The sequence below is a fragment of the Scyliorhinus canicula genome, chromosome 12, assembly GCF_902713615.1.
Source record: "Scyliorhinus canicula chromosome 12, sScyCan1.1, whole genome shotgun sequence".
Classification (NCBI taxonomy): domain Eukaryota; kingdom Metazoa; phylum Chordata; class Chondrichthyes; order Carcharhiniformes; family Scyliorhinidae; genus Scyliorhinus; species Scyliorhinus canicula.
This window is the reverse complement of record NC_052157.1, coordinates 21091812-21118791: the sequence shown is the minus strand read 5'-3', so window position 1 is coordinate 21118791 and position 26980 is coordinate 21091812. Positions and strand designations below refer to the sequence as shown.

Here is a 26980-nt window from a genome sequence, read left to right as displayed (position 1 = left end):
TGAATGTTACCGTATCAATGTCCAATGCAATTGTGTAAAATTATTTTGTTGTTTCAATGCTTGAGATGAAGGATAATCGACAAGTGTTCGCCTGATGATAATTAACGTGCTTGAGGAGCCATCAGCTGTCTTTCTCTGGAAGTTAAACGTGGGGTGGCAAAATGTGAGCGAGCTGAAAGTGTTTCAGCTGTGGTCATTCTGCAGGGTTTATAGAGCCAGCTCGATTTTGTTTCTTATCCCGTACGTTGGTGAAATTTCAAAGTCCTTCCTAATGCCAGAGTGTGCAGAATGATGCGATCCGAGATCATTTGAAAGCTGCAAACTCTCCATAAAAATGAAGCTTGATGGTTCCCTGCGGTCCCTTCTGATCGCAGCTAAGATTGGGTGATAGCACCACAGTTACTCTTTGTCTGGATTTCATTACCATGCCCTTCAAAGATTTGCAAAACTGATAATCTGAGTTGCTTTAGTTTGTTGCCAAACTTGACTAACTCCCTTACTCCTGCCTTGCCCCCTTCTGCACACAGGCAACAGAATTCTTGACCTTAATGACACAATTCGATGAGATGGGTTTTCAGCATGAAGATATTAAAGAGGCTCTTCTCGTCCACAACAACCATCGGGAAAAGGCGTTGGAGGAGCTTATGACACGCGCCCGATAGTAGACAAAGCTTCTATTCTACACCCTTTGTCTTCGCTGTTGCACAATTACATAGTCGAACACTAACCCCCCCTCGACATGGCACGTGTTTCTTTTTACTCTTTATGAAGTGTGTAAAGATGGGTCTGCCCTTGTTGAAAGCACAGTTATATATCTGTACAAAGTAAAGCCATTTCAATGAACAAGAGACTCATCCAGTATTTGACATATAACAGTGCTCTCCCCATCCTGTTCTTTGTTGATACTGGAGAATAATATGGTTTGGTCAATTGTCACTTCAAGTGTTTATTTAAAAGTGTGTTCAATTAGAGAAAACCAAGACAGTTAATCTGACAGAACAGAGGGGCTGGTTTAGCACAGTGGGCTAAACAACTGGCTTGTGAAGCAGAACAAGGTCAGCAGCGCGAGGTCAATTCCCATTCCAGCCTCCCCAAACAGGCGCCGGAACGTGGCGACTAGGGGCTTTTCACAGTAACTTCATTTAAAGCCTACTTGTGACAATAAGCGACTTTCATTTTCATTTCATTTCTGAGGCAGCAGAGGAGTCGAGAGGTGATGGTGGGTGAGAGGGAGCTGGGTGTTGTTGAGGATTTGTCGAACCTGATGTGTCTTTGCACAATGTGGGCAAAGGGTAGGCGTAGATGAGAAGTGGGTGGTGGGGTGGGGGGGGTAGGGGGTGGTGGGGGGTGAGAAATAGATCCCTGGGGAACTCCTGACTACAGGGAAGAGAAGCCATTGTGAGATGTTCTCTGGCTATGGCTGGACGAGTTAGATACCTGACTCCTCGCTGGGCTTGTAGCTTTAGAAATAAGGGTTAGAGGCCTGGCCTAGCATTAAACATGGATTCTATTAGATTTGTGTAGTGTGGTGAATATTCATAAGGAACCACACAGCTGGTTTCCACAAGACTGTCACATCTCCAGGAAAGTTTAAAAATCCTTCTCCTTAATGATTGGACTGGGCAATTTACAGGATAGACTTAAGAACTCAGCAGTTCTTAAAAGCCGAAAGAGATTTTAAAAAACAATAATCTGGTACCAAATGCCAGAGCTGACGTAAAAAATCTGAACTGAATGTAACATTTAGTTTGCTGAAGGCTACAGAAAGTGGTGACCTTTTGAACTGTAACATTTTTAACGCTAATGATGTCCTAAAGACTCCTAAATCTTTAGCTTTGTACGGTAGCTAAGCAGCCAGCAACTTCAAAGAGTGGATTCGTTTTTAAAAGTGCACAGATTTCCCAGGCTTATTTTGTGATGGCGATGCAGTGCGTTATTATTTAATATTTAACAGTGTCTGCTATGGAGTCGCGGTTATTCTTAGAATGTGGTTGGCCCGAATTCTCTCGAAGCAAATGTTTTGTTAGCGTTGAGATGCCGGCATTAAAACAAGTGAAATTTGATGAGACATTAGATTAAAAGCTGAACATATTAAAGCAGCAAGAGGGCTGAACTGCAGTGGGCACCTGACCATTAACAACAAATAATTAGTCAGGAAATGGTTACAAAGCGCAATGTCTGAGTTGTGGAACATTACTGCAGTAAAGAATCAGAGGCTGATCCATTGCATATGTTATTACAACCTGTTTAACTCCTTTGTCTGAATGCTCATCTGATGGACAATTCGCTAGAACTATTGAAGAAGTGGCTGTTTGGCTCAACACCCCTTGCTGTCGGGAAAATGGTGAAAATGCTAATGTGTGCTGGCAATTTCAAAGAACAAAGAAAAGTACAGCACAGGAACAGGCCCTTCGGCCCTCCAAGCCTGCGCTGACCATGCTGCTCGTCTAAAATAACATCTTCTACACTTCCGGGGACCGTATCCCTCTATTCCCATCCTATTCGTGTATTTGTCAAGATGTCCCTTAAACGTCACTGTCGTCCCTGCTTCCACCACCTCCTCCGGCAGCGAGTTCCAGGCACCCACTACCCTCTGTGTTAAAAAAAAAACTTGCCTCGTACATCTCTAAATCTTGCCCCTCGCACCTTAAACCTATGCCCCCTAGTAATTGACCCCTCTACCCTGGGAAAAAGCCTCTGACTATCCACTCTGTCTATGCCCCTCATAATTTTGTAGACCTCTATCAGGTCGCCCCCTCAACCTCCTTCATTCCAGTGAGAACAAACCAAGTTTATTCAACCTCTCCTCATAGCGAATGCCCTCCATACCAGGCAACATCCTGGTAAATCTCTTCTGCACCCTCTCTAAAGCCTCCACATCCTGCGGAAAAAAGACACCTTGGGGGTCATTTTACCTTTGGGTGTTGCTGTAAATGAGCAGCATTGAGTCTCGATCAATTACTGCGCTCCATTGTGCCTTTCAGTGACATCACTGGAAAGGAAACTTGGGCTTGGGCGGAAGAGGAGGGTTTATTGATGTCATCCATTTACACCACTGGCCAAAGTGAAGAGTATCTACCCTCAAATTCTAATTAAACGCAAGATTTGAACAAAACAAATAGATGCAGGTTAAAGGCCACTAAGCACTTCGAGCCTGCTTTGCATCCAATCCAAACATGTCTGATGTTCTTGGACTATCTCATATCCTTTAATTCCCCGAGTGTCCAAACAAATCTATCAATTGCTGGTCTTGAATATACTCAGCGAGGAAGCATGCCTTTGAAAAGAGAATTCCAAACCTCTGCCACCTTTTGAGGGAAGATAGTTCTCCTTGTCTCAGCCCTACAAGGTAGATCCCTTATTCTGAGGCTGTGACCACCCAGTTCTAGACCTGCCAACCGGGGAAATGTCCTCCAGCATCTACCCTGTCAAGCCCCTTAACAATTGTATGTTTCAATAAAATCATCGCATGGTAGCATAGTGGTTAGCACTGTTGCTTCACAGAGCCAGGGACCCGGGTTCGATTCCCGGCTTAGGTCACTGTCTGTGCGGAGTGTCCAACATCGCCATAGTTTGCTGACAGTTGTGCAGCTGGCTGGTACTTCTGCCAGGGCCGAGGCAGAAGTGGGCTGTGGGGTCGGGGTGGACGGGCACGTAACACCATCGCTAACTGCCCACTGTGAACTTAGGGACACAAGTCATATGGGTAACCCCCTCGGCTATCCCCCCCCAGGTGCCCTCTGGCCCCAGCCGACCCATTAGCGGGATGGGCGCGCTTCAGAGCAACCAGTGCCATCTTGTTGGGTGGGATGTGAGTGTGTGTGCGACTGCAGCTGGTCAGCCTCCCGAGTGTCAATCACAGATCCGGCGAATCCCACACCATTTCCCATTGGAGCTAGTCCCTTAACGGTTGCTGAATCGGTCCAGGTGCGGCGTCAGTTATGCTGTTGTGAAAGTCCACAAATCCTGCCTCAACATCGCCAAGTCTCAGGAACAGAGAATCCAGCTGCTGATGTCCTGCTGGAGGCTCACTTCTTCCTTCTGGATCTATCAGACCTGTTCCGTTTGTATCTGATGTACATTCCATACAAAGTGTTTCAAATGTGTTTATCATGTACTGTTACGAATTAGCTTGTCTCTCCCTGCAATCTGCTTGTATAAATGTTTACAGCGACTCATGAACTTAAGTTCACCATGTAGATTTATTTTAATACTTCCTCAGTCTGGAACTTGGTATTGTCCAATGTAAAACATGTTGATGAGGAAATCTGCTCCATAGCCTTATGCTTTTGGAATTCTCGACAGAAAGAAAACACATGTATCAATAGAAATAAAGAGTGTTTAAAAATGTTGTGATGTGTTCTTCCTTCATATCTTCAGCCTGATCCTTAATTGCAGCTGCAAACTGATCTGCCTTGAAGTGTTCTTGTTTTGAGCAAGGCTGCCGTGTGGGCAGGACAGTGGTCTCAGCATCTCAGTAGGGGGGGGTGTTTGCTGGAATGTGTAAGCTTGACACATGAAGCTCGGCTGTGACAGGCCTCACAGAATATGCTAGCTTTACAGAGTCCAAGAGAGCCCCTGATACCCCATGGACCAAACCCCAGAAAGTCTTCAGAGCAGGAAGGAATCAAAATGGAGGAAGGGGAGAGTAATTGTTTGTTAATAAGGACACCATTTTGCAGTCAAAGTGGCCTGTTTAGGTATTTTATAACCACTGTGAGCCTGAAAATACAAAAGAAGTCTTTCATTGAATTATGAATCTCAGATAAACAAAAGTGTACCTTTGTCACCATAGTCCTGTTAGTTTAACAGTTACTTTTTTAAAACAAATTCCAATCAAGGGGCAATTTAGTGTGGCCAATTCACCTTTCCTGCATGTCTTTAGGGTTGTGGGAGTGAGATCCACGCAGACACGGGGAGAATGTGCAAACTCCACACGGACAGTGGCCCGGGGCCAGGGTCCAACCCGGGTCCTCAGTGCCGTGAGGCAGCAGCGCTAACCACTGCGCCGCCACACCGCCCCAGTTTAACTGTTACATCATCAATGGTTACATTGCATCACTAAAAAGCGCAGGGATAGGAGAGAAAGGATCGGAGTGCATTGTTTATTCTGGGCTTCTGTGGACTGTTCATTTTTAAGGCTATAAAAACCAATGCGGAGAGTTGTAAAGGCTACCGTGAAACTGGCCGTGTTTCACGGCAGCCTCCGCGCCCCCTCCCGGGACCCGATTCTGCTCCCCGGTCGGGGCTAGCAGCGGGGCCCCGTGAACCACGGCATCGCAGGCTTAGCGAACTTTGCTAAGCCCGCGCGCCAAGGGTAACGGCGGCTGACGCGCACGATGACGTCAGCCGCGCATGCGCGGACTGGACGGCTCCAACCAGCGCATGCGCGGATGACATCATCGCGCATATGCATGAAACCCGCGCATGCGCGGGCCGTCATGCCCCTCAGCCACCCCGCGGACTGATCCAGCGGGGCGGCGGAGGAACAAAGAGTGCGCGGGGTTTGGACCCGCTGCCCGCAATCGGTGCCCACCGATCGCGGGCCCATGCCACCCTTGGCACGGCCGTGGTGCGGCCGTGCCAATTGGTGCCATGGTTCTCCAGAACGGCACTTTGCGGCCGTTTTCACGAACGGTGAGAGCAGGTGTGTTTGCGTTCGTGAAAACGGCCGTAAAGGCCTGGGAACTCGGCCCATCGGATAGGGGAGAATCGCTGTTCGCCGTAAAAAAACGGCGAGCAGCGATTCGTGTCGTGGGGCGGCCGTGGGGGGGGGGGGGGGGGGAGAATAGCGGGAGGTCGGGAAAAATGTCAGGAAGGCCCTCCCGCTATTCTCCGACCCGTCGTGGGGGGCGGACAATCGCGCCCCCAATATTTGATTGGCTATTCAGGCCATTTGGGTTTTAAATCCTTTACAGCATAGAATAGTGGCACTTTGTAATATTAATGATTAAGGGGCTGTGTACTCTGTACGTCTATTTAATTTAGATATAACATTATTGAGGCTGTGTGTATTCCAAATCCCTCAAACCTGTAGATTTGCCTGCAAGAATTTGGCAGACATTACGGAGGTGAAATTTCTAAGTTGTTGACAAATTTAAGATTTTCTATTGCACGTTTGAGAAATAAGATTTTAGAGAACCAGGAGCGCAGCTCTGTGTTGAAAGACCAGCTTCAAAGTAAAGAGTAACACACATCGACATCACAACCCATCTGTTTCCAGATATCCAGCAGACAAAGTTCAGAAGGCCCTCTCTCCAATAATAATGGCTCCAGCTTCTCAGATGCAATGCTTTCCACAGGATGAAAATACTCTGGGAACTTCAGGACAAACTCCCTCGACGTTGTATTGTGAACGTGCCAAATATTCCCTGGGTAATTAGATGCAGATACATCCACTAATGGCAGGATGCAGAGCATTTGGCGAAAATGCTTTAACCCTTTCTGCGCTGAGTGCATATCAACTCCGCGCTGTCGTATATAGAGTGCTTCCTGCCTGATGCTGGATCAGCAGCCATTTCACGCAGTATGGGTGGAACTTTCACTGTACCACATGGCCAGGGACTCTATGATTAGATGTGACCTGTACTCACCGAATAAACTGTGATTCCATGCAATAACCGCATTTAGCCTCTGCTCTGTTGAATAATTACGAGCTCTTGTCTATACAGTTACCCCTGAGGATCCTCACTCGTGCTGGATAAGCAGAACTGCGCAGTTACAATGAATAGACCACTTGTGCTTTTGTACGTTTTTGTGGAATAGCTATGCAAGATATGTTGGTATCAAGAAGTTGCAATTTTGGTGCCCAGTGTCACCATCAAGCACACCCAGGTCAGGTATAAGATGGGTACAGGGCAACACGGTGGCGCAGTGGATTAGCCCTGCTGCCTCACAGCGCCGAGGTCCCAGGTTCGATCCCGGCTCTGGGTCACTGTCTGTGTGGAGCTTGCACATTCTCCCTGTGGGTTTCGCCCCCACAACCCAAAGATGTGCAAGGTAGGTGGATTGAATAGGCTAAATTGCCCCTTAATTGGAAAAAAATTATTTGGGTACACTAAATTTATAAAAAGGAAAAAAAAAGGTATAAGACGGGTATGCAGATTAATTTAGAAAAATCCCCCCAACAACGATCCACCAGTGCTTCAACTCAAATTTTAGGAAGCATTGTATTGGATTGTTTTTGTTTATGGTCACGCGTGCCGAGGGACAGTGAAAAGTATATTTCTGTGAGCAGTTCAAACAGATCCTTTAGTACATGAAAATAAAATAAAATAAAAAGAGAATACATAAAAGAACACAAGGTCCACAATGTAAATACATAGACACCGGCATCGGGTGAAGCATACAGGGGTGTAGTATTAATCGGGTCAGTCCATAAGAGTCGTTTAGGAGTATGGTAACAGCGGGGAAGAAGCTGCTTTTGAATCTGTTTGTGCGTGTTCTCAGACTTTTGTATCTCCTGCCCGATGGAAGAAGTTGAAAGAGTGAGTAAGCTGGGTGGGAGGGATCCTTGATTATGCTGCCCGCTCTTTCCCCAGGCAGCGGGAGGTATAGATAGAGTCAATGGATAGGATGCAGGTTTGTGTGATGGACTGGGCGGAGTTCACGACTCTCTGAAGTTTCTCCTTCACTTACTATTTCACACATTAACAAACAGTGTAGGGCAGCATGGTGGCGCAGTGGATAGCACTGCTGCCTCACGGCGTCGAGGTCCCAGGTTCAATCCCGGCTCTGGGCCACTCTCCATGTGGAGTTTGCACATTCTCCCCGTGTTTGCATGGGTTTCATCCCCACAACACAAAGGTGTGCAGGGTAGGTGGATTGACCATGCTAAAATTGCCCTTAATTGGAAAAAATTAATTGGGTACCCTCAAATCGTGCTGCAAGTTTCTTTTGAAAAACAAATTGAAATCCATGGCCAGCAGTGATGGGCCAGTAGTATAAAGCATCACATTACCCAGCTATGGCTGATGTGTGGCATGGTAGCACAGTGGTTAGCACTGTTGCTTCACAGCGGCAGGGACCCGGGTTCGATTCCCGGCTTGGGTCACTGTCTTGGCGGAGTCTGCACGATCTCCCCACGTCTGCGTGGGTTTCCTCCGGGTGCTCCGGTTTCCTCTCTCAAGTCAGGTGAATTGGACATTCTGAATTCTCCCTCTGTGTACCCGAACGGGCACCGGAATGTGGCAACTAGGGGATTTTCACAGTAACTTCATTGCAGTGTTAGTGTAAGCCTGCATGTGACACTAATAAAGATTATTATTAACATGTACAACAGTGTTTGCATAAATATGTGTTTTTCTTCAAATGAGACAGGGAAATGCCAAACAAGCAAACCAGTTGCATCATTTGCATGGAATATGTCGCCGAGAGATCTTTGTCTCGAGGTTAGATTGTGCATAAATTGGGGCAAGGTTGCGGCGCTGTGAATGCTGCTTGCGTCTAATGAGGCAGCCAAATATCTCGGAGAGGTTTTTTTCCACAGAGTGGAACATCTGGTTTTTCAACACATCTGGGAACCGTTACTTCAAAGATCTTTGCCACCGATATCTCACTTTGAAGGTTAAAAATCAAAAACATCACACCAGTCTGTGGAAGTGGTGATGGCGGTGATCAGCTCAAAGACCATTTTAACCCATATATAAAGTTGGCGGTAGCAATAATGAACGGTAAGAGAAGACCCTGTAAAAGATACCTGTTCTGACAGTGTGGCTCAACTCCCTGTTAGTGTCGATATGGGGAACAGGAGTGTTATGTCCCAAAGGGTCTATTCCTCGGGCTGTTCACAGCTGTCACCAGAGTAGTGGGGGGAGGGGAACAAAGTCAGACCTGTGCAATTAGGATCTTCCACTAAATCTGAACTAAAAAGGAAAGAAAAGGAACAAACAACATAATTTTAAGGAGGCACAGATCCGTAAAGCAACGTTAGAAAAGTTATACCGAATTTTATTTCTAACCCCATCAATCAAAATATGTGGCCAAGAAAAGGCAAAGTATGTTGGATAGCTATTAGTGCCATTATTGGCAATTATGGTAATGGATACGCTGCATATTTGAGTTGGTCCCGAAGATATTTAACAAAGTGTTCTTTTACATAACTGCTTCCATTTTAATTTGGAGAGTTATGTTTTTAATTAGAAGTGACTGCAACCATAGAAACTAGAATTCCACCCCAACAACATACACGTATACATAGCCCACATCGTCAGTACACTTTAATTTATGGTTTGCCATAACTCAACTTCTGCAGAATTGGTGCCGGTAAAGGTTACAGATTAGGTCAGGCTGGCTGTGTCTCAGAGGAATTTTATTATTGGCTCCAACAGCAAACATTCAGTGAGCGCTATCTATCAGCACAGGCAGGATTCATATCTGTTAACGTCACCATACTCTGCAAATGTGCATTCAGTTTATGGAAACATGTTGTGCAGCAGACAGAGATTTAAAAAAAACATATTTTCTTTTTTATGCAACACGTAAAGTGCTAAACACTGTTCTTTACAAATGCCCTTCAAACCATCAGAGCAAGGCTCAATGTTTGAAATAAAAGTCCCGATTGAACACTCTCATCCTTCAATGTGTTTCCAATGGAGATGTTGTCATGAGATGATTTAAAATTGGGATCTTTTCCAACCGAGCCCAGATGTACCCTGGCATCGAGTTCCCCTTCCCTAAGACCGTATACTGGTAGCCAACCTGGAGCAACTACTCCCCAAAAGCCGGCATAGTGGCACGGTAGAAGAGTGGTTAGCACTGCTGCCTCACCGCGCCGGGGACCTGGGTTCAATTTCGGCTTTTGGTGTCTATCCGTGTGGAGTTTGCACTTTCTCCCTGTGTCTGTGCGGGTTTCCTCCCACAGTTTAAAGATGTGCAGGCTAGGTGGATTGGCCATGATAAAATTGCCCTTAGTGTCCAGGGATGTACAGGTTAGGTGGGGTTATGGGGATAGGGAAGGGGAATGGGCCTAGGTAGGGTGCTCTTTCAGAGGGTTGGCGCAGATTGATGGACCGAATGGCTTTCTTCTGCACTGTAGAGATTCTATGATTCTACAACACCCAAGAATCTGACAATTCTTCTTTTACCCTCCCTGTTCATGCTGATTTGGATTTGGATTTTGTTTATTGGATTTGGATTTTGTTTATTGTCACATGTACCGAGGTACAGTGAAAAGTATTTTTCTGCGAGCAGCTCAACAGATCATTAAGTACATGAAAAGAAAAGGAAATAAAAGAAAATACATAATAGGGCAACACAAGGTACACAATGTAACTACGTAAACACCAGCATCAGGTGAAGCATACAGGGGTGTAGTGTTAATGAGGTCAATCCATAAGAGGGTCTTCTACCCTTATTCCAGTTCAAAATGTAGTTCTCCCTTCCCTCCGTTAATTCTGGCACTCTCCCTTTCACTCCCCCTCAGTTAACACTTTTATTAAAATTAATTTAGAGGATGTACCAGTGCCTTCTGCACAGTAGGGATTCTATGATTCAATGATGTGAGCATCACTGGTTAGGCCAGCATTTATTGCCCATCCGCAGGTGCCCTTGAGAAGGTGTTGGTGAGCTGCCTTCTTGAACCACTGCAGAAGTCCCCGAGGTGCAGGTACATCCACAGTGCTGTTAGGATTTAGACCCAGCAACAGTGAAGGAACGGTGTGTGGCTTGGAGGGGAACTTCTAGGTGCTCTCATATGCCTGCTGCCCTTGTCTTTTTAGATGATAGTCGTCAAGGGTTTGGAAGGTGCTGTCTAACGATTTCTCGTGAGTTCCCACAGGCCGTCTTGGAGATGGTACACACGATTGGCACTGTGTATTGATGGTGGAGGGAGTGAATGTTTGTGAATGGGTGCCAGTCAAGTGGGCTGCTTTATCCTGGATGGTATCATTCTTATAGAGTGTTGTTCATCCAGGGAATGGAAGGGTATTCCATCAGATTCCTGACTTGTGCCTTGTAGATGGTGGACAGGCTTTGGGGAATCAGGAGGTGTGTTTCTCAACACAGGATCCTAGCCTCTGACCACCTCTGGTAATCACAGTATTTATATGGCTAGTCCAGTTGGACTCTGGTAAGCAGCGCCGGCCCTAGGGTTGCTGGCGCCCTGGGCAAGCTGAACTTTGGCGCCCTTGGGGGCGGGGGGGGGGGGGGGGGGGGGGGGGCCAAGGGGGGGACGGGGGGGGGGCATGGGGGGATGGGGGGGGCGGGTGGGGGCGGACCCGAGGGGGGGAGCGGACCGAGCGGGGGGGGGGGGAGCGGACCGAGCGGGGGGGGGGGGGGGGGGGCGCCCGAGGGGGGGACCGCCCTGGGGGAGGGCGGCCACCGCGCATGCGCTGGTTGGCACCGGCCCAACTGCGCATGCGCGGGACCCGAGTCTCTGGCGCCCTCTAGCACATGGCGCCCCGGGCGACTGCCCGAGTTGCCGGTGCCTTGAGCCGGCCCTGCTGGTCAGTGGTAGCTCCAGGATGTTGACAGTGGGGGGATTCAGCAATGTTAATGCCCTGTTTAGCACACTGGGCTAAATCGCTGGCTTTGAAAGCAGACCAAGGCAGGCCAGCAGCATGCTTCGATTCCCGTAACAGCCTCCCCGAACAGGAGCCGGAATGTGGCGACTAGGGGCTTTTCACAGTAACTTCATTGAAGCTTACTCGTGACAATAAGCGATTTTCATTTCATTCATTCATTAAGCATCAAGGGGTGATGGCTAGATTCTCTCTTCTTTGAGATGGGCAGAGCCTGGCACCTGTGTGGTGTAAATGGTGTGGTCTGGATGAGGGGGTTTGTTGGGCCTCGAGGACAGGAGATCTAGGCTTTGTAGTTCTGCCAGATCTGGACAGGTGTTGCTCTGGCCATCTCATTGTCTTTGCATTTCAGGTAGACTTTGCAGTCAGAGGAATAGATTTACAGATGAGTGACCAGCTCTGGCGGCATGTCAATGCTACTCTCTTTGTGGAAACTCTTTTCCAAGATGGTTAGATTCAGGGACGTTATCACTGTTGACTTCAGGAAGCAAACTACTGTTCACATCTCTGTCTATATCAACGGGGCCGAGGTGGAGAAGGTTAACAGCTTCAGATTCCAAGGTGTGCACATCACTAACAATCTGTCCTGGTCCACCCACGTCGACGCTACGACAAAGAAAGCACAACAGCGCCGATACATTCTCAGGAAACTAAGGAAATTCAGCATGCCCACATTGACTCTTACCAACTTATACAGATGCACCATAGGAAGCATCCTTTCTGGCTACATCACAGCCTGGTATGGCAACTGCTCGGCCCATGACTGTGAGGAACTACAGAGAGTCGTGAACACCGCCCAGCCCATCACACAAACCCGCCTCCCATCCATTAACTGTGTCTACACCTCTCGCTGCCTTGGGAAAGTGGGCAGCATAATCAAATACCCCTCCCAATGGTCCCAATGTTGCCTGTGCTAGCGTGGCCCCTTTAAGGAGACAAGCTCCATTGACCATGTGACCGGCTCAGGGCCAATCGCACGGGAGTGCATGAACCCTGGCCAATGGGGTTTGCACAGGGCCCTGGAATCAGGGAGCTAAAGAGTAAAGAGCTGTTGTATAATGTTCTGTGCCTGTTGTCTATCTGCCTTTGCCTTTCATCAATTAAACCCCTTTTGTTACTACTGGAAGCCTCCAGTGTATGTCTCCAGCCACCACATTGGCGACGAGAAAAACATTTGATCGCAGCCGACAATCGTCGTGAAACGAGGAGGGAAGGAAGGAACGGTTGAGAAACAAAGAAGCTCCAGCAAGAGTTGGAATCACTTAAACCATGAGTCGAAATGCCCATCATTGGGAAACTAGATCCATTTGACCAAGGGGTTGAGTTATGGAGCCAGTACAATGAATGACTCAATTTCTTCTTGACCACGAGCGAGGTCACAGGCGAGAAGTGATACTTTTGATAGTTTGCGGGCCCCAGATCTACAATTTGATAAGGAACCTCATGTTGCTGGAGGCACCCGACTCGAATACCTTTGACCAGATAGAGAAATTGGTGAAAGAACATTAAAACCCAAGGTCCTCGATTATTCTCCAATGAGGGACCACGAAGAGTCTGTCTCAGCTTTCATAGCCAGATTTCACAGTCTGACTGAGCACTGAGTTTGGACCCTGCTCAGTGACACGTTGCATGATCGGCCGGTTTATGGGACCCAGAACCTTAATATCCAGATGGTTCTGGTGGGGGACCACATTTACGTTGGAAAAAGCAATATAGGTAGGTCAGGCGACAGAGTGCTCCGAAAAAGGCACCACCAAAGCGTGGCTGAAGGGGAGGTTAACCAAGTTTGGGGTGGTATGGCCGTGAGGTCGGCAGCGCAATCAACAGACACAGCTCAGAGTCAAACATGATCCACGGGACAGGATCGGAACCCAAGTAGCTGGAAGGAATCAGGGCTTCAAAGAGAATCAGAGGTGGACTGCTGTCATTGTTTGGGGGGGGGGGGGGGGGGGGGGGCACCAGGAGGAGTTGATGAGGAGGCAAACCCCTACACCCTTTGCTTTGCCTGATGATGTCATCTGGTCCGCCTGATGAATTGAGAAGCTTTCAGTTTATATGGCACAGTCCAGTGAGGCAGGGAGAGCAGTGACGTGGCAATGCCGGCGTTGGACTAATCTGTGAAACAGAGCACACAGCAGCCTCTTACTCCCCTCTGAGAAGTAAGTCCAGCATTAAGTTCGTCCAGCTTGTTTTCGATCGCTTGGACGTTTGTCAGGAGTATGCTTGGGCCGAATTAAGGGCATAAAAACCAAGATATATGTAAATCCAGATTCAAAATCCAAGTTGTTTAGAGCCAGGCCAATGCCATATGTGCTGCATCAGAAGGTTGAAGCAGAGCTAAAGAGATTGGAAGAGTTAAGTGTAATCATAGTTTTTGGACCTCTTGGACACTAAGGATCAATTTATCATGGCCAATCCACCTAACCTGCACATCTTTGGACTGTGGGAGGAAACCGGAGCACCCGGAGGAAACCCACGCAGACACGAGAAGAAAGTGCAAACTCCACATAGACAGACACCCGAGGCTGGAATTGAACCCAGGACCCTGGAGCTGTGAGGCAGCAGTACTAACCACTGTACCACCGTGCCGCCCAATCAAGCTGGTGCAGTTCTCAGAGTGGGCGCCGCCGATAGTCCCTATCCTTAAACCTGATCAGTCAATAAGGTTTTGTGGGGATTATAAAATGACAATAAACCAAGCTTACCGGGTCGATAGGTATCCAATTCGTCGAATTGAAGACCTCCATGCAAAGCTGGCGGGGGGCATCACATATTCAAAATTGGACCTCAGTCACGTTTATGGATTGCACAGTGGCACAGCAGTTAGCCTACTGCTGCACAGCGCCATGGACAAAAATGTCAGCCACTTGAAGTTCTTTCTCGGTATGGTCAATTACAATGGAAGGTGTATTTGAAATGTAGCCAGAACATTGGCACCATTGCACCTGCTGCTAAGGAAGAATCAGTGGTGGCAATGGAAGGAGCCTCAAAAATAAGCCTTCTGAATTGTGAAGTAAGCTATGCTCAGATTGAGAAGGAGAGCTTAGCGGTTAAACTTGATGTGAAGAAATTCCACCAGTATGTTTACCGTCGATGGTTCGACACAGTGATTGACCACAAGTTTTTGCTGGACTTGTTAAGTGAAGATAAACACACACCACCCATAGTGTAAGGGTCTTTCCTGTCGATTCCCTTGTTTCCTCTATCTTTATTTTTGCTGTTATAATTTTAGTCCAATGATGCTTAACGGACATATATCTTCAAGCAGGAGAAGTGAGGAATTCAAGAGTCACAAAAGAGAACACTGGTAGCTTTGAACGGCAGAGCTCAGACTTTGTGGCACCCAAGAGATCGGTGGGACTCGGTTCGATGGTTGGCTGGACACCAATGGAATTGGCAAAAAGGCCGTGTTGTGCCAGATAAGAAACGGTGATTGGGTCTGCCTGAGTGGGATGATTTTTAGAGAGCCAGGGGAATCCTGGACGCTCAGAGGAAAGAAATTGCCCTCTCTCCCCTTGTGTTTTCTCAAAAAAGCTTCATAGCTGTACACAGAATTGGCATGAATCTACAGTGAAAACCTCAAATTGGAAGCCTAGATTGAAGTGAAGGAACATGTGCTCTAAGACAACTATCTGAAACAAATCCCTTTAATTTATTATTTTACCCCCTCTTCTCCTCTCTGTTTTGTCTGTCTTGTGTGCGTGTAGAGCAGTGTTTTTCAAACTTTTTTTCCAGGGACCCAATTTTACCAACCAGCCAACCTTCGGAACCCATGCCGGCTGACCTTCGCAACCCACGCCTGCCGACCTTCGCAACCCACGCCTGCCGACCTTCGCAACCCACGCCGGCCGACATTCACGACCCACCATTTTCTCTTACCTTTAATGCGAGAGGTGAGCCTGCTTGGTTCTCATTTGCTTATTTGCTGCTGACAAAATGGAGGATTCGCAATCATGCTCAAAGCATGTGACGTCAGCGTTCGGGGGGCGTGACCTTCTCACTGCCTCGCTTCAGGCAGGAAGATTACAATGAATTAAAACAAAATTAAAACCGATAAGCAGGCACGCATGCGCAGTGCGCCAGCATTTTTTATATGGTTGTGGCCCTTATTTTAAAAGCCGCTCGCAGCCGGCATTGATAAAAGCCAGCTACTGCGGCTGTTGCGCACAAATTCACGCGATCGGGAACGCTGTGACGGGCGGCTCCGCGACCCTCCCGACATCTGCCTGGCCTAGAGGGTGGGACAAGTTTAAGTGGGGAGAGGGTTAGGAAATAAGATAATAGTCAACCTGTTGTGTTTGCTGCATATTTAATTATAGTTATTGTTTAAAATTAACATAATTGTGTTTAAATTTACAAACTTGGTGACTGGAGTTATTGGGTCGCCAAGGGCTGTTTTTCTAAGAATTATTTCTTAATTTCAATTGTGTTGCGACTCAGGGTCTGATGGGGCTGGAATGGACTAGACCAGGGTAACAATAGACTCAGCGAGGTTGCAGCGTTGGGCCCTGCTGTTGGCGCCACACACATATGTTTTTCAGCACCGGCCTGAGACACAAATTGTTAATGTGGATGCATTAAGTCGCCTGCCCCTATTGAAGAGCATTGCGACACTACCAGTACCCCAGGAAATCTTTCTAACCCTAAAGTTCCTCGACACCAGGGCAGCACGGTAGCATCGTGGTTAGCACAATTGCTTCACAGCGCCAGGGTCCCAGGTTCGATTCCCGGCTTGGGCCACTGTCTGTGCGGAGTCTGCACACTCTCCCCGTGTGTGCGTGGGTTTCCTCCGGGTGCTCCGGTTTCCTCCCACAGTCCAAAGATGTGCAGGTTAGGTGGATTTGCCATGATAAATTGCCTTTGGTGTCCAAAATTGCCCTTGGTGTTGGGTGGGGTGACTGGGTTATGGGGATAGGGTGGAGGTGTTGACCTTGGGTAGGGTGCTCTTTCAAAGAGCCGGTGCAGACTCAATGGGCCGAATGGCCTCCTTCTGCACTGTAAATTCTATGATAACAAAGCAGCTTCACTTGACTGCAAATACCTTTGTGACAGAAGAGACCCAACAAAGTGAACAAGCCCACCTGTGTTGATATTGGCTCCTCCTATTTCCAGCTGCTGCCACCTAACCTTCAATTATTAAGTTACAGACTGTATGTCTTCTGATGTGAGGGAGCGATGGAATTAAAAACATGATAATAGGTTTGTGAAAAGTGCTTTCATTTTGACCAATTCCCTTGCCCTAGATTCCAGAGGAAGTGAATGTTAAGTATTTTGCTTTACCATGGTGAGATTCTAGCCTTGCTTCCCTTTTCTGTAATTTAACGTTCCCTTGATGATTGCCACCTCCTCCCAAAGCAAATTGAATCAGGTTAGGTGGATTGGCCATGTTAAATTGCCCTTATTGTCCAAAAATTGCCCTGAGTGTTGGGTGGGGTTACTGGGTTATGGGGATAGGGTGGGGTGTGGGTGGGGTGTGGGCTTGGGTGGGGTGCTCTTTCAAGAGCCGGTGCAGACTTGATGGGCCAAATGGACTCCTTCTGCACTGTAAATTAAATGAAATCTATAAATTCTATGAAACCCTGCCAGTGTCTGCAGGGCACATCCGCAGTTGGACTCAAAGGTCAAATGAATGATACAATCTGGCTGGAGATACAAGTCTGATCTTCTGAGGCCTGACTTCACTCGTTAAGACAAGTTGACATGTGAAGACGGCGTGATTCTTTGTGGATCACAGGTGGTCATCCTGCCCCAGGCTCGGAGGCCTCTACTTCAAGAGTTACACAGTGCCCACTCAGGGCAGACAAAGAATCATAGATCATAGAGTTTACAGTGCAGAAAAAGACCATTCGGCCCATCAAGTCTGCACAGGCCCTTGGAAAGAGCACCCTACTTAAGCCCCCACCTCCATCCTATCCCTGTAACCCAGTAACCCCACTCAACCTTTTGGACCCTAATTCAGCATGGCCAATCCACCTAACCTGCACATCCTTGGACTAAGAGGAAACCGGATCACCTGGAGAAAACCCACGCAGACACAGGGAGAAAATGCAAACTCCACCCAGACAGTCGCCTAAGGCCGTATTGAACCCAGGTCCCTGGAGCTGTGATGCAGCAGTGCTAACCACTGTGTCACGGTGCTGCCCCATGAAAATGTTGGTGCATAGTTTGATCAGGTGGCCAGGAATAGACAAGGCCATTCAAGTGCTCGTACAACTATGTCACCCTTGCCAAATGCAGCAATCTTTGCTGCCTTCTGCCATATTTCACCCTTGGGAATGGCCAGGGTCCACGTGGATTATGTGGGCCCATTTTTGGCGCTGCTAGACGCTCACTCCAGGTGGTTATCGGTCCAGGAGCTGGGGACCACTACCTCGGCGGCCACAGTCGAGGCAATGTGTTTGCCATTCATGGGCGTCCAATGGCTTCACTTCACCGGTGATTATTTCCAGCATTTTGAGAGAGGAAATTGCATACAAGACACGAGAATAGTCCCCTATCATCCAGCATCGAAGTGGCTGGCTGAGCTGACTGTTCAAACTTTCAAGAACTCCATGAAAAAGAAGTCAGATAAACCACTGTTTTACAACTCAGCCCCTCATTCAGCCACAAGCTGAAGTTGCTCGTGGGCCATGAGTACCGATTTGATCTCTTATTTGCAAATTTGGCAGGGATGTTGGAGGCACGTCTGGCCTCTCAGAAGAGTCAGTAGTCAGAGCAGAGAGAGGACAGGTCATTCTGGGTGGGAGACCTGGTTTGGGGCAGTCATTGCACAGCAGGTTTGCCGGGTTGTGGCCTGGTGTCTTATGTGGTCGATGTTAACGGGAAGTCCGTTAAGAAGCACATCGACCACCTGAGTCGAGAGGTGGTTACCCCAGCGTGGAGTCAACGTGTTCTACGGACACCATGAATACTCCTGTAACTTGGTCCAGGTAAGGGGAGCCAGGGGCTGCCACTTCTGTTCAACCAACTGTTTCTGTCGAAGGCGGCGGGGCTAGTTCGCACCTTGTGGAAGTGATCCTGTCAGAGGTGGCATCAAATGTGGACCACCCAATCACCCAAAGGAGTGCCAAGCCTGTGGCTGGTCTTTCAAGGTCCGGGAGAACCTGGAAGTCTCCAAAAAGATTGACTTTTTGATGGACTCATTTTCCTCGGTTGTCCCTGTTAACAATTATGACTGTTGTACATAGATATGGGGAAACGTAAAGGAGGGGGGGGAATGCAATAGTGTGGCATCTTTAAGGGGGTAAGTGCCACTGACCACATGACCGGCTTGGGGCCAATCACACGGGAGTGCATGAACCCCGGCCAATGGGGTGTTTGAGTGGGGCCCTGGGAGTAGGACCCAGTGTGGACCACGGAACTGAAGAGTAAAGTCCTGCTGTATCGTGTTCTGTGCCTGTTGTCTATCTCCCTTTGCCATTCATCAATAAACCCCTTTTATTTACTCCTGGAAGCCTGCAGTGTATGTCTCCAGCCACCATGTTGTCAAAGTTAAAGGGCCCTTTCAATCGACTTGAAATGAGAAACATGTCTTATAGAATAATACATCAAGTTACGGAGCACGCTAACAATTCTTACCGAAATCAGAGGCTATAAATTGAAGGTAAATGGTAATTAGACCCCAAAGCCAACAGAACCATCCTAAAAAAAACCCTCTAAACAAACAAATACCAGCTGATGCGATGAGGAGTGTTGACACTTCATTTTCCAAGATGCAAGAAACGTACTGCCCATTCCGCAAAGACTGAATCATCATGGAAAAAGCCAATGGCCCCATCACAATTAAAACAAAAAGTTTGTGGAACTGGAGCAGATGGTCTATAATTAGAATTTTAACATTGGCGAGTCGGCAGGGGAGAGACAACATCACCGGCACCTTCGCCTTCAATCTGTTCAGCGTTGCTAGTCAGATTCTTAAATTATCACGGGAAACAAACAGCCCTCCCAAAAAAATCCAGGGCTGAGATCCAGCTCATTTGGCAAGCCCGACAAAGATCTATATATGGAGATATTCTCCTCGAGCTAGTGGAGAAATGGGAAGCATAAAGGATTTGAACAGGATCAAACAAGGGCTATGAAGAAAGCATCCACTACGGCACTCAGTCCACCTCAGTCCAAAGAGACGGCACAACATTTAGCACGATTCAGGAAACTGCTTTTTCTTTCTGTTTTTGTTTTCTTCACTCAAAGGAAGTGTTGCATTTTATTTTTTTTAATTTTATTTTTTAAAATAAATTTTAGAGCACCCAATTAATTTTTTTCCAATTAAGAGACAAATTAGCGCGGCCAATTCACCGAGCCTGCACATCTTTGGGTTGTGAGGGCGAAACCCACGCAAACACGGGGAGAATGCGCAAACTCCGCACGGACAGTGACCCAGAGCCGGGATCGAACCTGGGACTTCGGCGCCTGAGGCAGCTGTGCTAACCACTGCGCCACCATGCTGTCCATTTTGTTGCATTTTCTGACCACAACATTAACAGGCAGAGATAATCTGATGAATTACAATCTGAGAGAATATCAAATATTAACACATTTGCTTCATGGAAGGAAGACTCCTCAGCACAACTGAATGACTGGAAAACCAGGTTGTACTTTTATGTTAAATAAAATAGGCAAGATTATGCAGGTCTGTACCGGGGTGTTTCTTTAATGCATTAATATTTACTCCTTACAACAAAGTTTCGAAAGATATTTATTTTTCTTGCTGTCTTGAGAGGTGCTTTAAATATATTCCTTCTACCATTTGACTAACAATCAACTACCAATTAGAGCATTATTATTAACCCGATATCACATATGAACATACAGATTAGGAGCAGGAGTGAGCCACTCAGCCCATCGAGCCTGCACTGCCATTCAATAAGATCATGACTGCTGACCGCCAATAATCTTTCACCCCCTTGTTAATCAAGAAACTATCAAACTCTGCCTCAAAGACATTCAAAGGCTCTGCTTTCACTGCCCTTTGAAAAAAAGAGTTCCAAAGACTCATGAGCCTCTGGGAGAAACAAATTCTCCTCTTAAATGGATGCCTTCTAATTTTTGAACAGTGATCCCTAATTCTCAATTCTCCCACAAGAGGAAACAGCCTCTCCACATCCACCCTGTCAATACCCCTCAGGATCTTAAAGGTTTCAATAAAGTCACCTCTTACTCTTCTCAACTCCAGCGGATACAAGCATAGCCTGCCCAACCTTTCCTCATAAGGCAGCCCTCTCATTCCAGCTAATATTGTAGTAAACCTGCTTTTAACTACTTCCAACAAATTTTACATCCTACCTTAACTAGCGAGACCAGAACTGGACACAGTACTCCAGATGCAGTCTCACCGATGCCCTGTATAACTGAAGCATAACCTCCCTACTTTTGTATTACTTAAGAAGAATGCTCAGAACCATGTTTGGAGCAAATTGAGGTGCGACAGAAATTAAAATGAAAATCGCTTATTGTCACGAGTAGGCTTCAAATGAAGTTACTGTGAAAAGCCCCTAGTCGCCACATTCCGGCGCCTGTTCGGGGAGGCTGTTACAGGAATTGAACCGTGCTGCTGGCCTGCTTGGTCTGCTTTCAAAGCCAGCGATTTAGCCCAGTGTGCTAAACAGCCCCAGAAATAAACCAGATGCAATGGTTCCAGATAGAAAATGTAAAAATCTTAATGGATGTGATGCAGAGTGTGAATGAACAATGGCCAGAAATGTTTTTTCTTTCTTAAGATAAATACTAAGGGCGGAACTTTCTCTTTTTTTCACAATATGTCAAGTCAGGCGGGAAGAGCAGGCTGTAGGCCATTGGCCCCACTACCGGCTTTTCCCACCTTATTTTCTGACCATTGTCAGAATGGAGGCAGGTCCCACAACATCACGTTGGTGGGGGTGGCTCTGATTGAGCCCCCCCCCCCCCCCCCCCCCCCACCCCCCACCCCCACCAGCAACCTCAGCCCCTGACAGTTTAAGGCACCTTCTTTAAAGGGTGCCCCAATCTGAAATAAGCAAAAATTTTTAAAAAGGATCCCCCATGGTCATGGGCCACCCCCACGGACACAGGACCCCTCCCATGGGTATGGGACCACCCCCCAGAGAATCACACCATCCCCAAGGAATCCCCCGCCCCAAACTTCCCCAAAGGAAGCCCTCCATGCAGTGCCCCCTGACTGTTCTATTTTTAAAAACTGCCATGGGACAGTGCCAGGGTACTGCACAGACATGCGCCCCCCCCCCCCCCCCCCCCCCCAACCCCGGGCCCAGGACCGCTCGCACGTGGGGATAATCCAGCCCGGGATTCGCACTAATGACTTTTAATGAATGATAATGAGGTTCCCGACCTTTCATAGCGGGAACCCCATTATGTCATGGATGGGGTGGGACAATGTTAACAGGAAGTTCCGTCAGCATAAAAACCATTGGGGACTCCCATTGTATTCTCAGCCCTCCCTTCAACTTTCCTGCCTGCCAAAAATGGGGGCAGGTAATGGCCCCCTAAGAGTGGGACCTTCTGTCTCATTAACACCATACACTTATCGGGGGATGCAATGGATATATGCAAAAGCAAAAATAGGCTGGAATTCTCCGGCCGTTGGGATTCTATTTTCCCACTGGCAGCACATCCCCGCCCGCAGGTTTCCCTGCAGCTTAGGGTGTCTTCAATGGGAAATATCATTGACAAGCGAAGGGAAGAGAAAATCCCGCCACCAGCAAATGGCGAGAAACACGCGGCTGGGGACCAGAGAAGTTGTTTTGTGAGCAATTAGGGAATCTCTCTGGCATTACTCACAGGTTATTCTGCTGATGAGCTACAACAGTGTTTAATTAACCTTCCCCCTTAAAGGCACAATGCATAATTGCTTTTATGTCCTCAGGTCGATTAGAGGCTGATTATTGTTGGTGAAGGAAGTTAATCGAATCAGCGAGTGGCTCTGAATTCCCTGCTCCAAGTCAGAAGGAAGCATCATGAAAATGACTTACTTTGTTTCTCTTTCTACTTTGGAGCAACGTTTGAAGTGTGTCGGGCTGGTGCTGAAATGCAGTCCTGCACAAACTACTATTCTTTAATTTTGCGTCTGTGTGCGTGATCTTAGTTTTCACAACAATCGCCTAGCATTCCCGTTCCTAAAGAGAAGAAAACCACGGGGCCACGATTGTAAACGGAGGCAATCGTGAACTTGGGATTCCGAAGACTTGCGGCGTGAATTACCTTCTGACCCCATGAACCATGGTTTAATTCAGTAAAAAAGAAATGGTCTGATTCCTCTCTCAGATCATTGCAGAACCACTTTAATGTCTGTACAGGTCAATGAAGAAAATCATGAGAGCAATCCGAGAGATGAACTTAAACAATTGATTGAGTCCTTTTTAACTGAATGCCATTTCTCCATTCCAACCCAATCTGTGTATAAGTTTCTAGAATTAAAGGTACATGGGGAGCATTATAAATGACTTTAAACTTTTGTTTTTATATCGAGTGGTCAGTTTTGTTGTCGAGTTGTCAGTCTATTCTTTGGCAGCCTAAGTAAAAAGGTATACATAGAACCACTGCGAGGAAATCCAGCCCCTTCCTTAGCTGGCTTCCATTTGTCTTCTTGTATATTATACATCAAAGTTAACATTCTGTTTACTGTAAAAACTGTATCTCCTCTGATGGCCGCTGTAAAAAGTGCCCCTTTGCTGTTTACATACTGACCAGCTAAAGCAGTCCATTGCTGCCTGGTGAGGTTGAAGCAATCTATCATGCACCTCAAGAAATCATCTGCCGGTCCGTTTCTCATGACATACAGATTGTCCTGATGTGCTACCATACAATGGCCGTAGCTTTGTTGCCGTTTTAGCGTGGTTACAAGCAGCCATTCATCTTTAAGGGTCCTGTACTCGTAGACATCTGTGGTATCCAATGGCAACCAAAGGCAAACAAAGATCCTGCCCATAGTGCATGCACACGCTATGCCTGCTCCAGGTCTAGGCAGATGTGCGGCGAAGGACCATGTCTTGGATGCCACATGGTACTTTTCCACAGTTGCAAGAACTGTATTCTTGCACATTCCTCCCATGGCGAAGAGACAACCATCTTGCCCTGTCAACGTTAGGTTGTAACGAAGATCCTGAAGACTTGAGAATTCGCTCCAGCTATCCCTTTCAGCATTGTAGCAAAAACTAGGCTTTACTATCTGCTTGTTCAGTCCATCAACCCCTCCGACGATATAGATATTGTTGTCCAGCACAGTAATGCCTGCGAGACATGTGCTGGCTTTACCTGGTAATGAAGTCAAGGTTGCCCAATGATTTTCTGCCTCATCCAAATAACAGACAGTTCTAGAAATGTCATCCACGTAACCAGCGGAAGGGGAGTGAGTGGTCATGGCCACAAATGTAGCAGGAGACAGGGATTCGATATAATCCAACTGATCTTCAGACAAAAAGCTCAAATCTTCCCTTACGTTAGTGTAAACATCCCTGATAAACTGAGCTGCGGCATGCATCAAGTCAAACACCCCATATGTGTCTGCAGCCTGGAGCATTAGAATGCAGTTATCTGAACTGATGATATAAATAAGGTGCCTCGTGAGAGGCTTCACCAGTAGAAAGGCTGCACATTCAATGGCATCGAGGATTTCGTCGCTGTCCAGGACAGGTTGGCCTTCTTTTAGGACATTCAGCATGATGCTAAATCCCTGGGCCGGTAACCCTTGAAGCTGGATCTCCACCTGAGTGCACTCCCTCATGCCAGACTCAAAGAGAGCCCTGAAGTAGTCGCTGCTTTCAATCAGCATGTTCTTCTCAACTGTGAAAAGCTTGTCCTCCACTTTTACATCCACGCAGCCAACTGCTGGCTGCATCGCTGCCCTGCTTGGATCCTTCGATTATCAACCACTCGCTTCAAATTCTTGGAATTGTAGTCCGGAACAGTATTGAGGGCTCATTCAAAATTGAGCTGATAAGCAAGTAAAGTCAATCCAAGCCTCTGTACCTTTCAGTTTTAAGTTGCTTGTTTACAAAGTCTTTTCAACCACTAATTGCAACCACAGCATTTGCCATCAAGTTATTAATATCTCAGGCTATAGATAGCTGACCTTGCCTGCCACGTGTCTCACACAGTAGGTATTCTTAGGAGAACCCTGAATATCAAAGATTGCACTGCTGACCACGACCTCCACTGGTCTTAATGAAGTTGAATGGTTTTAATTCTGTTTTGCTTCACAGGACAATTTTACCCCAGATAATCACCCTCAATGTCGAGAAAAACATCATCCAAATAGATCATCGCAAGTCTTTACTTGTACGAGCAGGGCTTGCCAGGCTGGTTTTGATGATATTGTGGGATTTCTTTGCCTAAATTTAAGTCAAAGGTTCACAAGCGATATTTTAGATGGAAGAATTTCAGGTAGAAATTGGGCTAGGCTCATTTTGGGCTCCCTATTTTTGTTACAGGCACCCCCAAAAGGAATTCAATTGCACAGTACCCATGTGGTGAGTACTAAAGAGGAAATGTACATTTTTCGAATAGGGGATATGTCACCAACCATACTGGCATAGGCAAAAAGAGTGAAGACCGAGGCCCTATACCTGGTGCATCTAGGGCCCACACATTCTGATGCGGTGATCATTACCTGCCCCTGGTTTTTGTTGGCATTCACCATTTTGCGTGTTTTGCACACATAAAGCAAGGGCAAAAAGGCCTAATTTCTCCCTTCTCAACATTTCTACTGCAGAGGGAGTCATTAGATAGGGTGCTGCTGCATGCAAAGTCCTGTCGGTGGGGTGAATCCTCAGACTGTTTCAACCTACCTCTCCGGGGGGTCAGAATAAAGTTTCAAAATTTAGTGTTTCAAACCCCTCTTCGTGTAGTGCATTCAGATTTAGTCACAAGATGCAGAATCACTATTGGCCTGCCAACAAAAACATTTTCCCCGTGTTTGCGTAGGGTAGGTGGATTGGCCACGCTAAATTGCCCCTTAATTGGAAAAAAATGAATTGGGTACTCTACATTTATTCCCCCCCCCCCAATTTTTTTTCAAAATCAAAATTAAAGGGCGAAATCTTCTTGCTGTTCACATCGGTGGGATCTTCTAGTTCCGATGTCGGCGCAGCCCCACTGTGCATTTCCTGGCAGTGTTGGGTGGATTTATTATTAATAATAATAATAATAATAATCTTTATTATTGTCGCAAGTAGGCTTACATTAACACTGTAATGAAGTTACTGTGAAAATCCCCTTGTCGCCACACTTCGGTGCCTGTTCGGATACACTGAGGGAGAATTCAGAACGTCCAATTCACCTAACCTGCACATCTTTGGACTGCGGGAGGAAACCGGAGCACCCGGAGGAAACACGGGGAGAACGTGCAGACTCCGCACAAACAGTAACCCAAGCCGGGAATCGAACCCAGGTCCCTGGCTCTGTGAAGCAACAATGCTAACCACTGTGCTACCGTGCCATGGATTCAATGGGAAATCCCGCAGCCAGTCAACTGCGCGCCGCTTCCTGCTGCCGGGAAACACGTCGCGGGGAGGCTGGACAATCTCACCCATAGTTAGTGAACAGTAAATTGAAAAGATATTTTCGGAAAACCACCTTTACTCAAGCGGTCCCCAATGTATAGAACAACCCACTAAGCAGGACTGCATTTGTTACTGTTAAATTAGAGATCCAATTCCCTTTTGAAAGTAACCATTAAATCTGCTTCTTCTACCTGTCAGTTTAACAAAAAAAGTGCATCTTGTCAGAATGGGCCACGTGAACTAAATGGCCCTTTTTCATGCCCAAATGTTCTTTGATGATTTTGCTGCCAAATTCACACTGGCATCTGCAAATGATGCCTCAATCATACTCGTGCCTGGAGGCACTGTGCCCACCATACAACACAATAACTCCCACCCATACACTCGGCTTGTTTTACTGAAACAGCCTGTGTCACTGTGGGGGACACTGCATGCATCATCAAATATAGAACTTGCCATACCATGTGGGAGGCAGAATAAACTGGCTTAAAAGGCAGAATGAACAAAAGAAACTAGGCCACAAACATCTCAAACATTGTGTATGTTTTATTTATTTATTTTTATAAATTTAGAGTACCCAATTCGTTTTTTTCCCAATTATGGGGAAATTTGGCATGGCCAATCCACCTGCCCTGCACATCTTTTTTGGGTTTTGGGGGTGAGACCCACGCAGACATGGGGAGAATGTGCAAACTCCACATGGACAGGGGGCCGGGTCCTTGGCGCCGTGAGGCAGCAGTGCTAACCACTGCGCCGCCATGCCACTGTCAGTCATTGTGTACGTGATACATGTGGAATTAAGCTCGGGGGAAGAATTAGGCGTCTTATTTCAAGCGATGGTGCCAAGTGACTATTTTTTGTTTTGATGAATTCAGAGTTTGGGGTGGCTCTCAGAATGGCAGATGATCTGAAAGAAGACATTTTGAGGTTCAATGGTTCAGGAAAGGAAAGCTATATTGAGCATCTTTC

The 26980-nt window shown here is 47.0% G+C and overlaps 2 protein-coding genes across 2 annotated transcripts in view; one reads left to right on the top strand and one right to left on the bottom strand.

The window, feature by feature from the left end:
• The window catches only part of ubap1lb (ubiquitin associated protein 1-like b), an 88703-nt gene extending 65738 nt beyond the window's left edge, over positions 1-22965 (top strand). Inside the window, exons 7-8 of the mRNA XM_038813281.1 lie at positions 528-658; positions 22378-22965. Of these exons, the coding sequence (XP_038669209.1) occupies positions 528-658; positions 22378-22393 (147 nt within the window). The 3' untranslated portion in view covers positions 22394-22965. The remainder of the gene's footprint in view (positions 1-527; positions 659-22377) is intronic.
• kbtbd13 (kelch repeat and BTB (POZ) domain containing 13) lies at positions 22777-24534 on the bottom strand. The gene has a single exon (XM_038813282.1). It carries the CDS (start codon positions 24346-24348, stop codon positions 22984-22986), a length of 1365 nt encoding a protein of 454 aa, XP_038669210.1. The 5' UTR covers positions 24349-24534; the 3' UTR covers positions 22777-22983.
• Positions 24535-26980: the final 2446 nt, after the last annotated feature.

Bases quoted from the DNA above. Each gene is read 5' to 3' on its own strand.
- kbtbd13 (XM_038813282.1), bottom strand. From the start codon at position 24,348: ATGCAGCCAGCAGTTGGCTGCGTGGATGTAAAAGTGGAGGACAAGCTT.